Source organism: Podarcis melisellensis (assembly GCF_964234715.1).
Source record: "Podarcis melisellensis genome assembly, chromosome: 6".
NCBI classification, from domain to species: Eukaryota; Metazoa; Chordata; class Lepidosauria; order Squamata; family Lacertidae; genus Podarcis; species Podarcis melisellensis.
In genome coordinates this window covers 61,805,982-61,829,325 of record NC_138538.1, presented here as the reverse complement: position 1 = coordinate 61,829,325, position 23,344 = coordinate 61,805,982, and the positions used below count along the sequence as shown (strand labels likewise).

General features: G+C 41.4%; 2 protein-coding genes across 5 annotated transcripts in view; one reads left to right on the top strand and one right to left on the bottom strand.

The window, feature by feature from the left end:
• MIER1 (MIER1 transcriptional regulator) overlaps positions 1-23,067 on the bottom strand; it is a 41,008-nt gene extending 17,941 nt beyond the window's left edge. The window contains exons 1-4 of one of the 3 annotated variants that reach the window (XM_081915812.1): positions 22,029-23,067; positions 11,707-11,731; positions 9,704-9,849; positions 3,580-3,729 (exon numbers count right to left, since the gene is read on the bottom strand). In XM_081915812.1, the coding sequence (XP_081771938.1) occupies positions 3,580-3,729; positions 9,704-9,849; positions 11,707-11,731; positions 22,029-22,040 (333 nt within the window). In that variant the 5' untranslated portion in view covers positions 22,041-23,067. Of the gene's footprint in view, positions 1-3,579; positions 3,730-9,703; positions 9,850-11,706; positions 11,732-21,135; positions 21,414-22,028 lie in introns of those variants that run through there. The other 2 variants (XM_081915813.1, XM_081915811.1) reach the window with 2 other exon arrangements.
• A 31-nt stretch (positions 23,068-23,098) lies between these two features.
• The window catches only part of DNAI4 (dynein axonemal intermediate chain 4), a 28,440-nt gene continuing 28,194 nt past the window's right edge, over positions 23,099-23,344 (top strand). For both annotated transcript variants that reach the window (XM_081915740.1, XM_081915738.1), the window contains exon 1: positions 23,099-23,317. The gene's annotated coding sequence lies outside the window, so the exon portion shown is untranslated. The remainder of the gene's footprint in view (positions 23,318-23,344) is intronic.

The following is a 23,344-nucleotide window of genomic DNA, read 5'->3' as shown; positions in this document are numbered from 1 at the left end:
CAAGTTGACTTATAAGAGAGACTTATCCATAGGTACAGGAACTATGCCATCTCTTAAAGGCTTTGGTCACCTCTAAAATACAGAATGGCATACCCTGAGTACCAAAATAATAATAATAATAATAATAATAATTATTATTATTATTATTATTATTATTATTATTATTATTATTTATTAAAATTCTATACCGCCCTATACCCACAGGTCTCAGGGCAGTTCACAGGATAAAATCACAATATATAAGCACAAAATACATAATCAAAATAAAAACAAGAACTCAATAACCCCACACAAATAATCAGAGAGAGAAAATAGAACTTAAAACACACATATACAGTAATTGTAATAAAACATATAAAAATAGGCACCCATCAGGCATCATGAAGAAGTAGATTAAAAGGTCAATTTAACTGTCTTTCAAATAAAAAAAAATTAGCCTTTGGTTTTTTTCCAATTGCAACCATTCATAGAAGCTCTTTGATCCAGTGGAGGCTTCCATGAAGGGGCACTGGGAGACAATTTTCTCTTACTCCCCTTTCCCTCCGCAGCCCTTGTCCCCATCCCCTCAAATGGGAAAGTAGTGAGCATGTAAGTGGTAAACCTCAACTAGTCAAGCTGCCTGCCATGTCAGCAAGAAAAATTAACTGAAAAGTATCCATTACTAGGAGCCATGCTAGTTCTGATTGCAATTTGTTTTAAGCAGTTTTAATGCTGTATTTTGTATTACTGTAACCTGACAGTGCAGGGCATGTAACAAATCTAAACAAGAAGTGCTCGTAGCAATTCTCATCTCTCTCCACCTGGGACAGTTCTTCTGCCAGGCAATTTTGCAGATGCAATGGTGGCAGAAAAGTAGGTTGTTTTTCCCCTGCCATCACTTACACTGCAACATGGGCTCTGTGTTAGGTTGGATACTTTCTAAAACTTCTGCCACCTGTGCTCCAACCATAGCACTAATCATTTCATTGCCCTCAATTACTAATTAAGTCAATTTCTTTCAGCTTAAATTATTCAGTTATATACCAGATGTTTCACTGCCACAGAGGAACACAACACATGACAACAACAGAACAATGGAAGTTCAGTTAATACTTATAACTTGTCTTATAGTCTTTCCCTACAGCTTTTCACCAATCACTCAAGCTGTCCTGAGACACATACAGATGAACAATGATGTGAGCTATTTTGTGGCACCTCTGGTTATGAACTTAATTCGTTCCGGAGGTCTGTTCTTAACCTGAAACCATTCTTAACCTGAGGTACCACTTTAGCTAATGGGGCTTCCCACTGCCGTCAGCGCACAATTTCTGTTCTGAGGTACAGTTCTTAACCCGAGGTACTACTTCTGGGTTAGAGGAGTTTGTAACCCGAAGTGTTTGTAACCTGAGGTACCACTGTATTTTGCAAGTTTGTATTGAAAAATTGAGAAAGCTGATGATTTGTTTAGATTAAGGTTTCTTAAAAGTCTGAGACAAATTGCCATTAACCATCTAGTCAGAAGCACAAGATCTATTTAGTACTCCACTCCCCCTGAGACAATTATCCTGGAGTATCTAGTTATAGTTATACAATTTGTCAAAGCTTCTGCAATTCCTGACAAAACACAAAACATTCAGATGAAATTGCCAAGACTGGAATATGAACCTCAGGAGGCACTCAAAGAAAAGAAAAAATTGCAGCAGAGTCCCAGAAAGAAATTTTCTGAAAGTATCTCTTTACACCAGCAATGTCTTACTTGCATTATTTACCGTGAAAAATGTGGGGGCAAAATGTTCTAAAGAAAACTTAAGGTTCTTTATTCCACAGCATCACCAAAGCAATAAAGCACTGTCCATCACAGGTAATGGAGCAAAAGGGGCAAGACAATATGCTTTAGTAGACAAAACTCTGATGGCAAAATATAACGCAATGTTTTCGGTAACCAAGTGTTCTTTCTTGGGTAAACTTTCTGCATGATTCTCTGCACTATCCTAACCTGTAGTATGTTGTACAGATTTTTTTTTTAAAGGTTAATATGGAAATAAGTCATGGAATTTGCCACCTAACTGCATGTTTGAATTGAACAGTAAATGCTATTGGCAATGGGAATGAGAGATGTGTTTGTGATCAACTATCCAGAGGACACTGTTATAATGGGTGGCAAATAAATTTCTGAATAAATAAATATATAAACTGCCCCTTTTTGTTTTCATGATATAAGCTTGCTTTAGTGCTATCCATAATGTTTATCTCAATAGTTTAAAGCAGGGTAGACAATATACTGCTGGACTACAAATTCCATCATGAATGAAATATTTTTCCTTCGAATTCCAGCTTGAGGTCAAACCAAGATCCAAAAGAAAAATGTTCCTTTGAATCCCTAGTCTGAAATTGAGTGTTCCTGATTTTTTCTCTGCATCAAAAATAAGTCAACACTTTTGGAATTTTGCACCTTTTCCTATCACTGTGCAAGAAGGCAGAAAAGACGGACAAATTCAAAAAGTGCTGACTTTTTTTTTTACATGTTTGAGTTCTTTCTTTTAGCCATAGCTTGAACTTGTTTTAGTTTTCTTAATGCTTTAAAGTGTTTTAAATATGGTTTGGTGGGGGGTTGTTTTTGTTCTATTGTATAGTCACTTTATTGTTTGCCGCCCTGGGCTCCTTAGGCAAAAAAGAAATTTAATGAAGGAAAGCCAACATTTCTGCCCCAAATGTCATATATGATGAGAAAGAAAGAAAGAAAATGGCCTGGTAGGCCAACTTCTCAGACCAGACCAGCCTAATGAGGCCCTAGGCTAGTTGCCCCAGCATTACACTACACTCAGATCTTTCTGGGACTGTTCACCCATTTCTTGACCCTCAGATCATACTCTAAAATGAAACTAGGAGTAGATATTGAGCTTACATCCTTCCTCACTTACTTTCCCCAGAAACCAAGATTAGTCTGAAGTTCTGACTATGATTGAACTAAGGAGATTTGGAGAAAGAAGCATCAAGGTAACGTAGTCATTTAAATGTAAGCAAACATAGGTTCTTCATTGTTCATATGTTATTCCCAGGTAAATGGAGTTTAGGGATTTAGTTGAGATTCCTGCATTGCAGGGGGTTGGACTAGATGATCCTCGGGGTCCCATCCAACTCAACAATTCTATGTTTCAATGACTCCAGTGTCCATTCCATCCCAAGTAAATCTTTGAAAGCAAGTACATTTTGTGTCCTTAGTTAAAGGCAGAAGCTCTTTAGGTTTTTTCTATAATCAAGGAGTATATAAATGTTATGAAATAAATAAATTCAAAGGTCAAAAGAGAGAGTATGCACTCATGCACACACAACAATCACAGCTATGCCTCCTTGATACAGTCCTATAGCAGCAGTCAGTTCCAGCTTTCCCTTTTGGCCTTTATCAACCTGCACACACACACACACACACACACAAAACTAGGAACCAAAAGCACAGTCCAAGTTTAAATACTCATCTCTACAGCAGCTTCACTAAATAATACCAGCTTTAAGGAACAGATATGCTAGCTTGCCAAAAGCACACGATAGGAAGCACACAATAGCACAGACCAAGTTTTCAAATTAGTAAGTCTAACTCACTTTATTTTCTCCACTGCACCCACTGTTGTTATCATTATCTTCACCCTCACCCTCCTCCTCCTCCTCCTCCTCTTCTTCCTCTTCTGGTAGTGGCACAGTACCATCATAGCCGTAACGGCTAAGAAGCTCATGAATTGGCATATCACCTTCCTAAAAAGAATTAAAACAGGAAATTATAATAATTCCATGAATTTTATACCATTGTTGTAATCTATAGGCTGCCTGGTCAACAGTGGCTACAACTGTCCTCTGGAGAGCAGATATCAGCCTGCATGTATTGTCCTCTGACTCAACTCTATCCTGCTCTTTTCAAGGCAGAGCAAAGACAGGATGAGGCACTGGTGCAGTTTGATACAATGATACCATGACAATCTACACCCCCCAGGGACAAGAAAAGCAAAATCATTCCCTCTATAATGTTTCCTGCTCTGAATATGTAGAGAGAAAATAGCACAGAGACTGATCACTATCCCTTTTGTTGGACTTGACAATGCTAATGATGAGGACAAGGGGCATGACAATTGGAGCAGGGGTTGGGTGATCTCCATCTTAGGAATTAGCAGCAAACTTCTTTTACAGTAGGCACAGATTACAACACATACACACATATAGAGTGGGGAGGGTTTCTACAGAATGAAATGACAATAATATCTAATCTTCAACAACTAAGGTGTGTGTGTGTGTGTGTGTGTGTGTGGCAAGGACATTGGGGCGGGGGAATAAGATTTATTGCCTTTGACATGATGATCCCATTGCTCTGGTTGGAAATCCCCCCCCCCCGAGAAATATTTTTGCAGGTCAACAATGGATTTACACCAAAGAATAGAGAAATATTTTCAGTCCAAGGGCTACATTCCCTTCTAGCGCTTGGTGGATCCAGAGGAAAGAATGGTAACAATGATTGTACATACTACCTTTGTACATTAGGTTAGTTTCTACACACGCTCTCACACACCCCTCTCTATCCTCCATGCAAGGAAGCAAGATTATCAGAATTCACGGACACATTCTAGCCAGGCAAAAACACTCAAGGAGAGTGTGCAGTTGGGTCAATAGAGGTGTGACGGGGAGGGGAAGAAGAGGAGGTGGCCTGGGGAGGAACTGAGCTACCAGATAAGAGTGGTTTGGAGTGATACATTTGGATCAAAGTTCTCAACCCATTAGGACTTATATCTCATCACCCCTGCCAGCATGCTGAAATTTATAACTTATGACTGCAGAGTTAAACTGAAAATGTTACAGAAACATGAGGGGAAAAAACAAGTAAAAGAAACACGAAGAAAACTTCATTGTTTTTCCTCCCCCCCCCAAATTATTTTTATTAATTTTCCAAATTATTACAAATCAAACCAAATTAATTTCATACAATTTCTTAAAATCAGGTCCCCTGCTCCTGTTCCAAACTCATGATCGTCATCATTTCAGCGCATAGCCGCATCATTTCTTATTTAAGTCCAGCTGAGAACCTTCATTTGCCGTTAAACCATTCTTCCAGCTTGCCACTTCTTTCACCTTACAAATAGCACCTCCATAACATTTTATAAATAACTGATCGATTTCACCTGTGTGGTCCTTCCTATATATTGTTGTTCCAGACCTGGTGTGCTGGGTGAGTTAATCACTATCTTCCATAGTTCAGTTCTTTGCAGTGTTTATCTGGATGATACAAAGTTACATTCCGTTCCTTCTGCTGTTTACAGACTAGCGTACGAGCTGCAGTCATAAATAACTCACAAAGTGCATATCCAAACTCCGCCATTAAAATTCCGCTCTGGAGTTCTTCCTCAGCACAAAGTTAAAAGCAAGATCTTTTCTCAAATTCAGCCTCTTTACCGCATCTGTTCATTATTTTTTCTCCCACTGCATTTCTCCAACAACAGTCCATGAATAATTTTAAATAAAGTCTATTCAGCATCGGTCGAGGGGGGAGGGCATAGTAAAACCCTGTAAAATTCCTTGTTCAGCATAGACAAAAGCCTCCCCCCTCTTTTCCGAAATAACAAATAGAATAACATGGCAGCGGCTATACATGTCCTTTTCATTATGCATGGGAGGACAGGGAAAAAGGAGACCACTTGAAAACCATAAGAAAGTACAAAGTACCTTGTCCGCCCCCTTTTTTTCCTGGCTGTTGTAAGGATTCTCAAGCTTCAAATAAAATGTCAAAGAAACCTTCAAAGATTCAAGACCAGTCCTTCGGGCACATAACTGATTGCAGTCTACTGGCATATGTCAGTCCAGGAGCGCCTCTTGATTAATGCCAATTGTCCAAATTTTGGAGGAACCAACCACAAATCATGCCAGAGATGGAGGCTCGTCCATGGCAGGGACACACACCCAGGTCGCACCCGCTCTGCCTTTCAGGTTGGTAGACACAAGCTTGAGCGGCACAGCAGGATGCAGTGAGCTCCCCAGACCCCACTAGGGAACAATGCCAGGACTTTTGCCTCATAAATCCTGGCTTTTCCATGCCTAAACCTCCTTACTGCCTGTGGAGAGCAGCGAGGAGCTACCACCATTGACTTGTGACGTGACCGGAAAGCAACTTCATTGTGTTTTCTTCAACTCTCATGATTTCTTAGGTTGTTATTATGAGGATTTATAAACATAGCAGTTTAAGGTTTTTCACACCTTGTGGATTAGGCTTTCAGAGTATCACCTAAGAAGCTTAACAACTGCACCATAGATTTTTCATCTCTATCCAATAAAATAATATGCAAATCATATTGTTATCCAATCATATTGTTATCCAATCATATGCAACTTAACTGTACAGTGGTGCCTCGCAAGACGAAGTTAATTCGTTCCGCAAGTCTTTTCGTCTTGCGAAGCACGGTTTCCCATAGGAATGCATTGAAAATCAATCAATGCGTTCCTATGGAAACCGCCTTCAGACCAGGTCCGGGGACAGTCTGTCCCCCGACCTCTTCTGAAGGCCAGCGGGGGGCGAAAGTCTTTGCTTCCCCCCAGGCCTGCCATCCCGGGACAGCGGAGACTTCTCCCAGGACAGCGGAAGACTCCCAGGACAGCGAAGCCTTCGCTGCCGCCCGCCAGCATTCTAAAAAACCCCGGGACAGCGGAGGCTGTCCGGGGCGATCTTAAAATGCTGGCGGGCGGCAGCGAAGGCTTCACTGCCGCCCGCCAGCATTTTAAAAAACCCCGGGACATTCTCCGCTGTTCCGGGGCGATTTAAAAGCCCCCGGGAAGGCAGGCTCCCCCCCGCCTGCCTTCAAAAGCCGTCGGGGAGAGCGGAGAATCACAGCGCGTTTTTCCGCTCTCCCGGGAAGGCAGGCAGGGGGGAGCAAAGACTTTCGTCCAGGACCTCTTCTGAAGGCCGGCGGGGGGGCGAAAGTCTTTGCTCCCCCCCGCCTGCCTTCAAAAGCCGTCCGGGATAGCGGGAAGTGCTTCCCTGCTATCCCGGACCGCTTTTAAAATGCTGGCGGTGGGGAGCAAAGCCTTTCGGCCCCCGCCGGCCTTCCTGGACCTCTTCTGAAGGCCGGAGGGGGGCGAAAGGCTTTGCTCCGAACCGCCAGCATTTAAAAGCGGTCCCCGGAGATTTCCCTATGGGCTTTCTTCTTGCGAAGCAAGCCCATAGGGAAAATCGTCTAGCGAAGCGACGCAAAAACCGAAAAACCCTTTCGTCTTGCGAGGCATTCGTCTTGCGGGGCACCACTGTACTCCATGCCAAAAACTGCAGCACTTTGAAGAGATACACATTTTGCTACTACCACTTATAACAAATATTACAGTAAGAAATCTGAGTTCTTGGCCATGTTTATGGTTGATAGAAGATGCCACAGTGAGTCTCAGGTTTGGATGCTCTACCCTCCAGTCTCTCCCCCCCCCCTGCAGTTGGGGTTTTTTGGAAGTTTTTGTCTTCTATTTTTGTTAACTGTGGTTTGTCAGGTTGTCTGTGGCTACTGACTATGTTTTGCACTAAGGCTGTATTTGTACTTCACGGTAAGTCATAAATCATGACTTACCACACACATGAGTGAATTGTACTTGCTTCACTCCTCCTTGCTTGCACGGGGAGAAAACAAACCACGTTCACAGCCTGAGGATTATCTCTCAACAGGGAATAATGGTCTGTTCCACTCCAAACTACAACCAGGAGTCAAGAATCAACCTTGGCTTACTAACTATGGTTTGTTGGAGTCAAACAAACTACCATCCTGTTTAGATTTAACACCAAGTCAGGGATCTTAATTTGTTTTCCCCCTGTGTGAGTGCATAAAGCAGACTCATTCATGCATGATAAGCCACAGTTTATGGGTTCCCATCAGGTACAAATGCAGTGTAACAAGGATTAATTTCAAATAATGGGCTATAAAGCTGTTAAACTAATCAATTAGTGTTGCCATACGTCCAGGTGTTCCTGGACATGTCCTCTTTTTGGGGGGCAGCATGCCCATCCGGGTGGATTTTTGCATTTTACATGAAGTGCCTGGGTTTTGGGGGGTTTATTATGACCATTATTAGTAGTAGTATTATCTGTGTTAGGGTTCTTTTTGGCCTTGTGATGTTTCCGGCAGCTGCCAGGCTTGGCACAGCCTTCTCGGGGCCACTTAGCCTCCCATCATCTGGAGACGCAGCATCTCCTGAGCAGGGGCCAAAGACAGCAAAGGTAAGAGAAGGGAGGGAGGGTGGGAGGGAGCAGGTGGGTAAAAAAGGGGTCAGTGGAGGGAGGGGGCGAGCAACGGAGATGCGAGATGGTGGTGGGGGTGTCTCGAATGGGTTCAGGTTTTTGCTCTTCAGACTATGGTAACCCTAGATGACATGGCAAACTCATCCACACTGCAATAAGCATGATGTGCAGATATGACCAGTATGCTTACTGACTGACAGCAGAACCTTTAATGTGCTCATTACATTGCTAATCTGCTCACTATTATTCCCCAAACCAGGCTTCCTTACCGTTCCTTAGGGCTTTACAACTCATCCTAGGAACTCATTAACAAGTTAACTGATTAAAGGTATTTTCCCCTCTTCAGAATCCTCTTACTGAAATACTATATTTTTCCCCAAAGCACAACTTTATGTCAAATATTAGGCAGTCAAACTGGCTGCCCACACAAAATAGCTTCCAACAAGTCCAAAAATTTATGTCCCCATCCCTTGGTCCAAAACTATTATTAATTTCAGAATTAAATAAGTAAGCTACATAATGATGAAATCTTTAAAAATGCAATAAAAATAAATTTAAGAAAAGTGAATCAATCAACTGGCTTAAATTAGACATACTTTAAAACAAATGAACAGCCTTATGAACTTTGTACTTGATATACACTATAGAAACCTCTACTTTGTACATCTCTTATTTGAGCTCCTGTCAAAGATCATGACTATGGATCATACTGAACTAATTCTAGGGCAACTGAACTGGGGCAACAGAAGATATAGAAGGTGCTAAGCAATGTTTGCTTAGTTGCTTATTTCCCCTCTTGGTACTGGCACTTTTAAGTACCATTACACAGTTTTTCAGGCACTTGGGGACTCTTCATTTAGTCAGCATGAGTTCCTCACATGACACCCCTATAACAAAATAAACAGAGGAGGATAAAGTATACTGCTAAATCAGGACAGAGTACCCATGATGCAGAGAAGTGGTCATATAATGTAGATCAGTGGTACCCAATTGGTGGTCCATGGATCCTAGGGGGTCCATGTAACCCACCCAGACGGTCCATGGCACCATTCACATAACAAAAACTACCACAGAGATGTCAAAATTTTCAATAGTAGGGTCCATGGATTGGCTTTTGAAAAACAGAGATCTGCAATACTTAGCTAATGGGGAACCACTGGTGTAGACTGAATATGGTGGAACTACCCTGAAAACACCTAGTGCCAAGGATAGGGAACATGAGGCCATCCAGACATTGCTGGACTACAACTCCCATTGGTTATACTGGCTAAGGTTGAAGTCCAACAGTTGAAGAGCCACAGGTTCCCCACACCTACACCTATGCCTTTCACCCAAAGCCCATTTAACACAACCCCATTCTGCTGTTAACTAAGAAATGCACCTTTCCCCCGGTAATAGAATGTCAAACCATTTCCAAGACAAAACTACTTCCCAAACAAAATACTGTTTTGTTCAAAAATATTTTCTAGCATTTACCCTTGTAAGATCTTCTATTTCAGAACTGAAGTTTGTTTCACCTTCCATCATTTCTTCCTCTTCTAAAGTTCGTTCATCATCAAAGTCATGAACCAGCATGTCAGCCGTTGGGTCAAATTCATGGTCATCTGATGTTGCAGACCCTCCTACAATTTGATTAACCTCACAGTTGATCACATTGTAAACTTAAGTGATAAAATCATTATTACCACATGCAAATTATTTTAAAACCAAGATTAATATAGCAGTGAAACTTTTCTGCAAAAGCCAAATCTCTAAATAATTAGTCAACCAACCAACCAACCAACCAACCAACCAACAAATAAATAAATAGTGTTATTTGAAGGCTACAGATTCAAAAATCATAAAGCATGAACATTGGTACTAATAAGTGCAAGCCTATACACAATTCAGAAGTAATTCCTAGGGAGTTAAATAGAACTTACCCCTAGGTAAAAGACTGTAGCTTATAACCTTACCCAGTGTTACAAAGCAAGATATAGGTAGATTTTTAATTCATTCCCAGAGTCAAGCTATAAAGCAGTGCATGTATAGAAAACTATGACCTCATAATGTTGGCTTCCTGCTGGATTTTTAGCTTGAGAGTAGAAGGTGGAAAGATCAAATGTTCATGTTTTTGTGATGGGAAGTGCAAATATTTTCCTATAATCAATACTAACCAGCTGGCTGTCTGGCACTTTGGAAGTGCTGTGCAAAATCTTTTGCAAGTTCTTTGCCTTGGAAAGCACTTGCACAGCACTCCCCAAATGCTCAATAATTTTATTATAATAATTAAGCGCCTGATTACTAGGCACCTGGGAAGCACTGTGCAAAATGCATTCCGAACTGTGTGCTCAGTGCTTCCTAACAACAAGCAGCAGGTTGCCGGACATTTGGGAAGCCTTGCACCCAGGGCAGAACAAGCCCTCTGAACTATTACACACCATTTCCATAGACTAACTTTGGCAGAGGTCAGCCACCTGATTTCATTATGGCATCAGATAGTGAGGTGGGTGATCCCACCTACCTGCCAAAGTTGACTTGTGAAGGTCTGGCCTCCCAGCCAAAAAAATTCCCCCTCCTACTCTAGAGCATGAATCATACAACTCTGCACTTGCCAATACCTAGTGGATGGTCAGAATACAGCACTTCAACAACAGGGCAACTAAAAAATTATTTAAGCACATGACTGAAAAGAAGCCTGTAGTACACAAAATTTTATATTTTGTACTACAGTGAGAAGAGATGTCATACTATTTTATCTGTTCCACATACAGGTTTTTGGGAAGTGCCCAGTACCCTGATTCACCATGCCCAACATGTATAATGTACTAAGTCTAACCCAGTGTGGATTCCTGGTTATTCAGTTCCACAGAAAAAGGACTAGCATATCAGCACAGGGGGAGCCCCAGAATTGGGAATACTACAGACAAACACAGTTAAACTTGATGACTTGCCCCTACTTCATTTTTAACAATACTGCACTAGCTGTGCAAGAAGAGACTTTCATTCTGGCAACCTTATTTTGAACAGTGGAAGCTGTCAGACTTAGAAATACAATGATTTGTTAACATGGACAAAATTAGCTGTTAACAAGGATAACCCCTGGCCCAATCATACTATGCCTGAAAGGGCTCAGTACCAGTATAAGACTGCAAGTTGCTAATTTCAGCCAGCACTAGAACATGACTTTATCCATGACAAAGTGGAAACTTTTACCCCCTTCTTAACAAATTCATGCATGGGATTCTGAAGTATGTCTGATAAGCACTGAACCACCTTTACCACAGGTGGCCGTTTTTTGCCCCAGTGCAAATTCAAAGGCATGTTAATGGCAACTGTGTAAGAGCAACATGGCTCACCCACGTTTTGCTTAGCAGAGGATGAAAATTAAGATGTAGGAATATCCCCTCAAGACCAGATTCTCTTGCAGAATAGAACATAGTTAATTGCAGCAGTTACTTTTCTATCCAAGCTTTGTAAATATCAGAATAAAACTTTACCTGGGCTTGCAGACTCAACAGAAGGCTATCAAAAAAAAAGGAAAGAAAAAAAGAAAAATGTTATCAGTGAACAATTGCCAAATATTTTGCAATACATTGTGAAATATTAAGCATAAACCTGAATATTTCTGACTTTCACTGCAACATTTCGATCAATCATATAACAGCCTAGATGTATTTACGTTTTGAATAAATAAATATCTGACAGAAAACACACTATACCACAAGACTGACACTATGTAACAAAAGACCATAACATTTACCCTTTGTTAAAACATAAAAACAGTAAGAACTGAAAATATGTGCATCACAGGAAGTTATCTCTAAACTGCATCTTACTTGGTATAAGCAATGAAACACAAAAATCTGTCATCATTTCACATGAAAACTTTTAACAAATGCCATTTCTACTTTCTAGTTTTTAAAGTTTGATAAAGCAGAACATATATACATGCAAAAAGCCACAACCATGTGAGGGCGTTCACATTTCATAATGTGAGTAATGAATGCCTCACTACATGTTGTTACATTATGATAGTCCAGTAAAACAAGGTTGTGTTTTAGCATTCCTGCAACATACAGACTAGCAATGTTCAGCTCAATGCAACACAGTTTTTTCCATCCCTAGCTATTATTGGAAATTGTTTAAAAGTAAGCCGCTCAACATGCAAGACACATGACAAATAATATCAGTACACTGTGTGTTTAAATGGATCTCCAACCCAGTGAAAGAAATTAGCCAGACGTCAGGAATGTTTTGCGACTGGTGCAGGTCAAATTGAAACCACGTGGGGATCTGTGGATGCCAGGCTGGTGACTGGGGAAAGCAAAATGGCAGTCAGAGAAGGATATGAAATATTTTCCTTGAAGCCTGAATTTGTTTTATTCTGGATTTGATGTTTTAATGTGTTGTAAACAGTTTTGAGATTTTTTTTCTTTAAAATATAAAGTGGCATAGAAATGAAAATAAACACCACCACCAATATCTGCGGGGGGGGTGGGGTGGGAGAAGACATTCCATTGTGGTGACTGTAACCTGGTTTAAGGTGCCATTTGCTGATTAGCTTATATAGCTGAATTTCTAACACTGACCTCCCCTCCTTTTAAAAAATTAGCTTTTCAAACGTTACAGTCAACAATTCAAACACTTAACAGTGTCATTTGTGTCTCTAACAGCACAACGATCATTTTATTTTATTGCTAGTTGTCTTTCTAGATCACCCTTGTTCCCAAAGGAGCCCAAGGTGTACAATATAACATAAAAATATTAGGATTCACCTGCACAAGAACTTCTGTTTGCACAACAGGGTTCCCCGTTCAACACACCCCAATTGGCTCTGGAGGGGATCAAAACAGCACACAAGGGGAGGAGACATGGGATTGTTTTATCTGGAAAGCTGCAATGCTTGCACAGATGAAACAAACGGAAGCCCACAGCACCAAATTCCACCAAAAATATACATAAGAAATAACAACAAACATACAGTCAACTTGCAACTTTCACACCATTAACTTGCACAACCTCAGCTTTATGTGTGCGATGGCCAGCTAGCTGAAATCACACAAATGAAATGTATGCAAGGCATAGAGCTTTAAAGCTGTTTTTCAGTGTGGGAAGAGTTTTTCGCCTTGCTTACCGGGTTCTGAGAGACTCTTGCGACATCTCAGAGAGCCCCACAAGATCTTGAGAGAGCCTCCTAGAGTCCCAGAGCCCAATAATTAAGGCAGAGAACATAAATGCTCTCAGCCTTGAATGGGGGGCAAGGCTGCTTGGCATCAAATGGTTCGTTAAACCAAGGTTACAGTCGCCAAAATGGAATGTCTAGTTGCCATTTGGGGGAAAGATGGCGCTAAAGTCTTATTTTTCAAACAATGGACTGAATGTAATTATCAGTTAAACATCTAGCTAGTTTAGATGACAACCTTGAGCTAGGTTAAGAACTTTGAGAATTTAAGAAAAGTCACTTGATTGTCCAGTTGACTTGATAAAAGTTCACATATAAAAGTCTACGTATATATTGGCCTACGTCTACCTCTTTTTCTTAATGGTGAGACAGACCGTTCATAACGTAAGAATATTCTTCATAACTTTGAGCAGGGTAGTGATGTGGGGTACAACAAGCTACAACAATTAACTATAATGTTGTTCACCGCGCCTGTTCAGGTTGCACAGAAAAAGCATTTTGGTTCCTGAAATTCATTCTAATTACACAGATAAAATATAACTGATAGAATTCTACAGTATGTAGTATTAGTGTGTGAAAACTGTTAAGATGCAATGATTCCCAGGCATGCACCTTCAGATGGTGATGTCAGGCCCCATCCTGGCACCCAGGCATCTTCACTTGGTCACAAGTGACTGACAGCCAGGTGCAGCATGTGCCTGGTTCCTGGCTAATTTTGATCACTGTTTGGCACTGAATGCCTCATTCAAAAGTGAAAAGTTAGACAAGAGGCTGGAGATCTTTAATCACTATCTCCTATAATGTTAAAATAAACAGTTATGGGGAAGGCAACTTAATAGGGGCTGTGGCATAGGGGCTGTTTTTATTCTTTAAATGCACCCAAAGCTGCTATTTTCCTAGGGGAGAAACAGAGATTCCCATATTATGGCTGCCTGCTTTCCTGGTAAGAGAAATAGTAGCTGGTGGAGGGATTTGGATTAGAAGAAGGCACAGGGAAACAATGAGCCCTTCACCCAGCAACTGGAAGGCGGCTGTATGTGCTTCTAATTTAGATTTTTTTAAAAGAAGATCCCAGTTATGGCTCTCCTGCATTGGAGACACACATCCAGCTCACATCTAAGCTACCCATCACCTGTCTTATATACATCTGTACTAATCAGAGATCTCTACATATCAGCAGTGAAGAACATTTGGCCCTCCTGATATTGTTGGACTTCCAACATATGAACCCCAGACAACAAGGCCTAATGGTTTGGGATCATGGAGCTGTAGTCCAACAACATGAGGAGGCACCAAGTTCCTCATCTTCGCTATGGCTCATTGACAAGTGCAGGTCACACTGAGTCATTTTCAGCTCTGAAGTTACATTACACAGATAAGGAAGAAGCAGTCTGGATTATTTTAGTCAAGTACCGTACTTTATCTGAATTTTAGCAGGGAATGGATTGTTTCAATTTACTAGATAAATTAACAGTAGTTAAAATTGTATTTTTTATTAAATAATCAATAAAACTTATTTTTTAAAATATATCAGATGACACTGTAACATAAGAGCGCACAATTTTAACTATTCTTGTGAATGTGTGAGTTATTTCAGGCTTAAAGAGACTTTAAAGTTGTTCAAAAAAAGTATTTTTTTGGGGGGGGAATTACTTCAAAATCAATTTATTTTATAACCACAAAAAACACCCTCCTTATTTTTAAAACATAGCAAGTACATGGTTAGCCCATTCTACAAAACAAGTATGATACACGTCTTAGTTATGGTTTGCGCGGGGATTCGAACCACCAACTTTCCGATTGCCAAGCCCTAGACTCAGTGGTTTAGACCACAGCGCCACCTGCGTCCCTCTATCTCATAGGTATCTACACATAAAAATATTTTTTTAAAGAAAATCTGAGTCATGAGAGCATGGTCAAGTATTAAAATCAGGTGATTTGGCATGGAATGACCCTTCAATCAGTTTTTGTCTGTAGCTGTGAATCCATGTGCAATACTGGCAATTTTGCTTGTTGGTCTATTTTACACATCACTCTGACTAAAGCACACCAAAGGGTGAAAAATGCAGACACTGTTCCGCCACCTCAGTTTCCATTATGAAGTTATATCAATATCAGTGCTCAGATACAGTTAATAGGCTGCACATCTACTGAAGGTATAATCTACAGAAAGCTGCTTTGCTGCAAAGTAGACTCAGTTCAAGCAATGACCATTTCCCTCTCCTTTGCATTGCCTGTCAGGGTGCACTCAGATTAATAGTAATTTACCTCATCCTCAGGCAAAAAACTCCACAAACTACAAGCTTTTGCAGGACAACACAGTTATCTAATTCCTTCACAACAGTACAGTCACGCCAGCACTTTCAAGTTCTCCATATTATGATTGTCCAAGGTAATGAACCACCACCTTAGGAAAAGATTTATTCTTTACCTTTACTTATACGTGATATTAAGCTGACTGTCCCTGTACACTCAAGAAGATAGAACCATGTAGTGTTCCAAAAGTCATATTGAAACCTTAAAAATGCCTTTTCAATAGTAAGAGCTAGCCGATCTAACCGGAAGAGTCCGCGACCAGAAGGAGGAGGAACACCACGAAGAATGGAAGAAATTTAATGATTATTTAGCTAATTTGTTAAGCTAAATTAACTGGAAATAGCTTCCAGATACTTATTGGGCTTATGATTGTATTTATGTTAACTGATAAAATAATATGTTTAATACAAGAAAGAGAAGAATTAAAGATGTTAATGTTTAATTTAAAGGGAATCAAAATTGGGATTTGGAAAACCGTTATAAGGATATACAATGAAATTCAACTAAGGGGAAACGAGGAAGTCGTTTTACAAAGTCAATAACTGCTATTTTCAATAAGGGTATGATTTATGTTTGTTATGTTTTGTTTGTTCTGTGTTTTTGTTTGTCGTTAATATTGTAAAAACCAATAAAAAATTTTAGGGGGGAAAAGTTCTTGTGCAGGTGCATTTATTATTTTAGAGTAAGTAAAGGATGCTGATTTTTAAAAATGGAAATCACTGTCCATTCAATGTTAACATTCTTTCTAATTTAGTGAAGTCAGCTGAAAAGACTTACAGAACAATCCTAACTATAGGAAGCCAGCAAAACTTACTTGTTAACATGGTCTAAGTTACCCCTTTTCCAAACTCTGTTCAAGAGGTGGACTACTGCTAGCTCAATCAGCCTGAGCCTGGCAGAGGAATGTCAGCCAGCATAGCCCTGGCTGAACCTAGCCTCATCCAGCTCAACTAGAAATCTAATCACCTCAGTGGATTTTGGGTTTACATTGAACTGGACAGAGGGATCTGTGCACCTAACCTTGCCAGCCTCCACTGGCCTCTAGTTAACCACCATTTGTGGAAATATACCACGCCATTGGCACAGAGCTCCCCCTTCCAATCAACAAGCGTAAAGTGTCATTGGTGAGATTCTCCGAGCACAGCAGGTTTGTGGATGCAATGGTAGCCTCGCCATTCTGTAAAGCCTCACTGGTTCAAGTGGGGAGTTAGCATTGCTCCTTAACAAATCCTGTTGATTTTAACAGGACCTAATTTCAACTAATTTAGTCTAGAGCTAATCCAAAGACAGAGAGTTGTAAGGTTAGTTATTTCCTAGTCAGTATTTATCATGAAATATATTTTGCCTACGAGAACTCTTAAAAGTATAAAATTAACAAAATTTTATTTGCTTTGTTGCAGAAGCTAAATGCTTGAGGTATTTATTTCTGCCCAAAGTAAATTATGTGACATCTGGCCTAGATGCATATTTATATTGTTGCTGGTTACAATTTAACTCAAGTTGTGATTATTTTTAATTCCCGCCCCCCCAAAAGATCAATTTGCAAAAAACTCTGGTCCATGGGGTCACGAAGAGTCAGACACGACTAAATGACTAAACAACAACAACAAATGCATACTTGAGTTAAATTTTGCATTATCCCTTGAATAAGGAAATAATGATCTATGACTACGTGCAGACTTTCTTGACATGGGAATTTTTGTTTATTTCCTTGCTACATTTGTATCCTGTCCTTCCTTGAAAGACCTCTGAGCAGTGTTTTAGCCTTAGGAAATGCATCTTGACCAAAACCACCCAGGAAGCTTCACAGCTGAATGGGTATTTGAGTCCGGAACTGCCAATTCTCAAATCCAAATTCTCTAGCCAGTACTTTTACAATGGCAAAAAGTACTCCTTTCATTTGCAAATTATTTATAGTCCATATGACTGGGGAGGGGGAGGGGTTAAGATCAAGCACACGTATCCTAAATTATGTTGTTTCTAAGGATATAATTACATGGTGACTACTTGGGATTTCTGAGCACTGCCATCAGTTATGTCCCACAAACAAAGCTGCTCCCACACTAATATGCTTTCCACTAAATTCAGTCTTTTAACTTCCCTTCTACTGAACAGAAGCCATATGCAAGTTTTCAAATGCTAACTATACCAAAAACAAATAAATGCACTTCAAACATTTTATCTTTATATTACCTCTCAAAATATATTAACAAATGTCAAAAAAACATGAGGAAGAATACAGTAAAAATGTAACTGAAATTCATGCACAGTTTGAGGAGGGAAAAGGTACAGTTTAACCATGGTGATATATTTCTCTCACCTGTGGCAAAGCCCAGGCCAATTCAAGTTGGTCCACTACACCTGTAAGTATGCTAGTATGACCCAGGACTTACTACTGATATAAATTGTTTCAGAAACAGCTTTCCATCAGCAAGTGCAACCACTCACTCTAATAACAAACTCAGGAGGTGAATGAGCAGGATTAAAGACAAAATGGGGTCACTGAGAGACTAAGAGTACATTCAGGGGAATCCCAAGGTCTGCAGAAGTACAAATTTAAGAATAAATACTTAAAAGGGGGCAAATGCCTCAACGAAGTACTCCTGTGAGAACTGAGCATTGTGACACTGACTCTTGACTAGAAAAGAAACAGAAATGGGAAGTACTGGAGAAATGGAATATTCTGAACTTCTGAAGGATGGTTTCTATCATTTCTGCTAAGCTTCAATGATACACTGCAAGATTTTGTTGCAGAACTCACTATTCATGACTAGAGCAATATAACAAAATACTGATTTCCAAAGTGCATTACTGTGCTTTTATCCAAAGTCACTAACCTTTGTACATTATTTTGTATTCCTACATTAGCTTGTTTCCTACCACAGAGGATGAGGTGTAACAAAAATCCCCAAAAATGTCTTAAAGCAATAGCCACTGGAGGCAAATATGCCAGCAAAAGGATTTGGTCTTAAAATGTGCAGAGTTTACATGAACTCTCCTCAGATTACAATGTATCCTCAAAATTCCATTTTCAATAGTGATATGAACACAACTGTCCACAAAGTATAGACAAAAGCACATTGCACCATGAACTTTGATAACTTTATATATTACTCTGAAATGGCAATTCCTCATGTTACTAAAGCAGCAATATAATGCCAATGCATATGGCAACAGTGTACTGCCAATACCAAAATGATGTAAATATGTCCTGGCCAATTTTGGAACTTTAGCTCTCACACTCAAGTGTGCTGGAAGTTTTCCACTTGAATACAGCACTTACACTCATATTTTCAACTGACTAATGAAACTTATCTACATTTCATCTTCATAAATATACAGCCTACACTGAACATACAAGCTTGGATTGTGACATACTGGCAACAGAAAGTTAAAGAACTGTAACTCCTCACGCCTTACTACAAAAAACGAAATGGAAATTAAGCCTATGAAAACGCATCTAAAAGTGTAGATATAGTTACGGCAAAAGGAGGTTTCCATACAAAGTGTTAATTTTGATAGGGCAGAATACATATTGAAATGTAACACCTTCTCACAATCAAAACTAGGAAAGAAGCACCATCTCTACAACAAAAAAATGACCAAGTGATCTAGAAAAGTTGACTTTCCTGATTTTGATATTTAAATAAAATAAAAGATGCTTCATTAAAAGCAGCCTTACAAATAAATCCATCAAAGTTAGTAGCTTACAGTAGTTTTGATTAGTCCATGTACTCACATCTACCTGTTTGTAGCCTTTTCAGAAGTGGTGCCCCAGGTCTGACATGCTTTTCCGAAAGAAACTTGCTTTATTTAGCATAAAATCTTATGACCTTTTTGGCGCTAGGTAGAACCCCCCCCCAGCCCATGTTGTACACAACTAATAAGATATTGCTCCATTCTTATTCATTGTTATAATTGCTTTTATTGCTTTGTTATGTTTTTTAAAATCATTCATAAACCACTCTAACAGAAAAGTACCCAATACCACAAATAAATTCAATGGGAAAATGTTATAAAGCCTGTCACCAAGAAGTGATATTTACTTAAGGAGACCAAGGCCTAAGAAGCAATGCAATATATGGGGTGGAGTAGCAGATGTGTCCCTTTTAACTCCATTGCATATCTACAGATACATGTGCCTCAGGAAAACCATGCAATGGCCAACAGTGATAACTCTCCAATTTACAAGATTCTTCCCTATAAGAAAGCTAAAAGAGGATAGGGTGGAGAAGAGATCATATGAATTATGCCGCTGCTTCAACAGGGAGCTTCACTTTTTTAGGTGCTTGGTGGGGGCACAATATAAATTGCATCACTTCCTGGATAAACCCCTAAGCTAGGCCTAGGTGAACTGTTATTTACAAGCCTGATTTAAAGAGTTTGCCATGAAATCAAAGAACTTCAAACTTTTATTAACCAAAAGGTCGTCAGGTTTCAGCACCGTATACTACTGCTTGAAGCAAACACACTCCCCAAACATTTTTATTATTATTATTAGTTGTGGGAGCCCATGGGATATTGCATTCAGAGGTTTGGGGCAAAATCTCATCTCTTAGCCACATAGTGTTGTAGTGAGGGAGCTTGAGCTAAAAACCACTTAGAACTGCTCAGACTGAGGAGAACTGTGAATGCAAGAGTGCTGTGGATGATAATACATCATATTGCAGCCCAATTTAGATTTTTTTACAACGTAATGTGCCAGAACAATGCTAGTCAAAGTGCATACTGCCTCTCCCTTTAAAGGGGGGAAAGAGCAACTCTCTTTCCGAAGAGACACGACTGAAATCTCCTACCAATAAAAGATTTGGAGGTGGGTTTTTTCGTGGGGGGCGGGGGGGCGGAATTCAACATAATGCGTCTTCCTAAAGATAAACAAAGCTTTCTTAATTCCCCAAGAACATCCCTTCTCCCCCACCCCGCTTCTGTAGAAAGCAAGGGAGGTCGTAATTGGAGGGGGGGACGAATCCTGACGGCCCCGAGCAGGAAAAGCTGCTTCTCTCTCCCCACCCCTATCATAGTAAACGACCCTCTTCTTCCCCCACCCTAAAGAGAGACGACAACAACATTTCCTCTCCTACCGGTCCTCACTCCCAACTCTCCCCGCACCCAGCCATCCTCCCAAGTTCCAGAAGGGCCGGTGCGCCCTCACGGACCTCGGTGGGCCGGGTGGGGAGGCGGCAAGTTCCCCACCCAGCACGCCAGGCCCGTCTCGGGACCTCCCTCCTTTCCCGCCCCTGGAACTTAACTTGTGGGAAGCGAAAGCACAGAGGCGGGCAGGCAGCGGCCGCGCAACAAGTTCCCGGCCGGGCCCCGACTAGACTCTCCCCTCCGGCCTCCTCCTCTTCCTCCCCGTTTCTACCCGCCGCCCTCCTTCCCTCCCTTTCCATCCCCCTCGCCGCCGCCGCCGCCCGCGGCTCTCGCTCACCTCCGCCATGTTCGCCGCGCAGCTGGGGCGGGCCGAGCCAGTAGAGGGGAGTCACATCGCCGCCGCGGCGAAGAGAGGAGGAAACGGCACGGAAGGGCAGCAGCAGCAGAGGAGGAGGAGGCGACGGGTCACGGTCTCTGTGAGGCAGTAGTGGTGGGAAGGAGGAAGCGGGGAGCCACCAGGGGGAGGAAGAGGAGCCAACGTCACCGCGCAAACGAGGTGGGCGCGCCCGCGCCGCCGCCGCCCCTCCTCCTTTCTCTCGGCGAGCGCGAGCGGCTCGGCGGAGTCACGAGACTCGAGCGCCCGCTCTCCCAGCCTCTTACCTCAGAGCGGGGCCTTGGGCCGGGGAGACGTTGCCTCGCCTCCCAACCGTATAAACGGTTTCCTCTGGTCCCTCTGAGAAGGGGGGGGGGGCGCCGTGTTCATAACGCCTTTTCTCTCCCCCCCCGCCCCCGGTAGTTTGTTATTCACACATATTCACTCGCTGCTAGCCAAAGCAAGGGGCATGACGCAACTTCCCCGGGCTGACAGAAACTCAAAAGTGGACCCGCCAAAATGAAAAAAACAACCCCGAGAAGCTCATTGCGGTTCAAGCCGGCAACGGAGCTTAGCCACTGAAAGCCGAAAGCTTGTGCTCCCCACACTGATTTTATTTTCCTCCCCCTCCCTTTCGATAACGTTTACGTATTTCAAAGCGTACATATTTAAAAAAAATGTCGGCGGGACGAATTTCGTGTCATGAAAATAGAAATGCATATGCATTCAATGACATGTTAAAGCCCGCCTCTCCTCTCCCCCCCCCCCATGAGGGGCAAGGAGGGTATTAAATGTGGAATATACGTGAGAGGAGAGTGAATGCCTCCCCCGCCAAGACCCGATCAATACTCTCTTACCTTCACGGCCATTGGTCTTTAAAAAAAAGGGGGGGGAAACGCGCGAAGGTCCGATCAGGGATCATTTGACATCACGTCTAGCTTCGTCCCGAGCATTTGCTCACCCAACTAGGGATAGCAGTTTTGGGGGTGGGAAGACAAGCTTTTCGTCGAAGATATGGCGGGAAAGGTTAACTTCTCCCCTCCTAGCGCGCCACAGACCGACCCTGACGCGACCTCCCCACCTCTGCTTTTAATTTTTTTAAAAAACCCAATACGTGAAGCCTCTCACGTAAAGTATAGTTTGGCCCTTTGCCTGAGGTGAAACAGCAGTACTGTACTCATAAACTACGTGCGTGCGAGGGAGATGCAGAAACAGGAAGTTAGGCGATCTTGAGCTAACAAAACTAAGAAGCTATCGCCGCCTTGTTTCAGAAGACCTCTCCCCTCTTTTGAAATTAAAACCCTCTCCTAATCAGATTTGCTGCTTGTCGACATTTGGTTTTTTAAAAAATACTGCTCCCTATGTGGAACCAAGGTTTAACCCGGTTTAAGCCTATAGGGATGAGTCTAGTAAAATCTGGTGCATTATGGGTAAAAGCAGGATGCTGTTGAGATGACTTGATGTGCTGTTGTTGTTGGTCAAAGTAATAAACAATAACAAAACAGACTGGTTAGTAGCAGTAGCTGCCGGGTGCAGAGTGCAACCAGAAATTACCTGGTGACTGTATATCTGATTCTATGCATGCACACTTGGAAGCGAGTTCCGCCAATTTCTGCAGGACTTGCATGGTATTAATGCGGCATAGGATTGGAGTCATGTGCTAGTGGCCCAATCACAGCATGCTTGCTTAGGTTCTGTACACATTACAGAAGGGATTAAAACACAGCTAGGTCGTTCTTTTCCTCAATTCATATCTAAGCTTGGGGAGGGCACATCAAAAGTATTTCATAAGAAACAACAAAACAGGTATGGATTGTGGCTAACATTGTGTGTATACTGCTTTTCCAAACCACTGGTGCAAACATACTGGATGTAAACAGGAATGTGTACATTGATTAAGAGTACAGTAAGTCCCATTTAAGAGTACATAGTATTGCGGCCTTACAATGTCATTGTTTGGAATCCCTCATCTTTGCTAGGTATGTAACTACAAAGAGATTTCAATAAACCTATGCAAGTGTGCCTCAGCTTTATAAAGATGAAATCAGAGGTGTCATTTTAACTTGCCTGGACATGTCTTCCTTACTGGGGAATTCATGAATTTCAAACTGCCTCAGTTGCAACGAAACATGTCTCTCCCGTATTGGTCTCCACAGCCACAAGAGGAACTCTG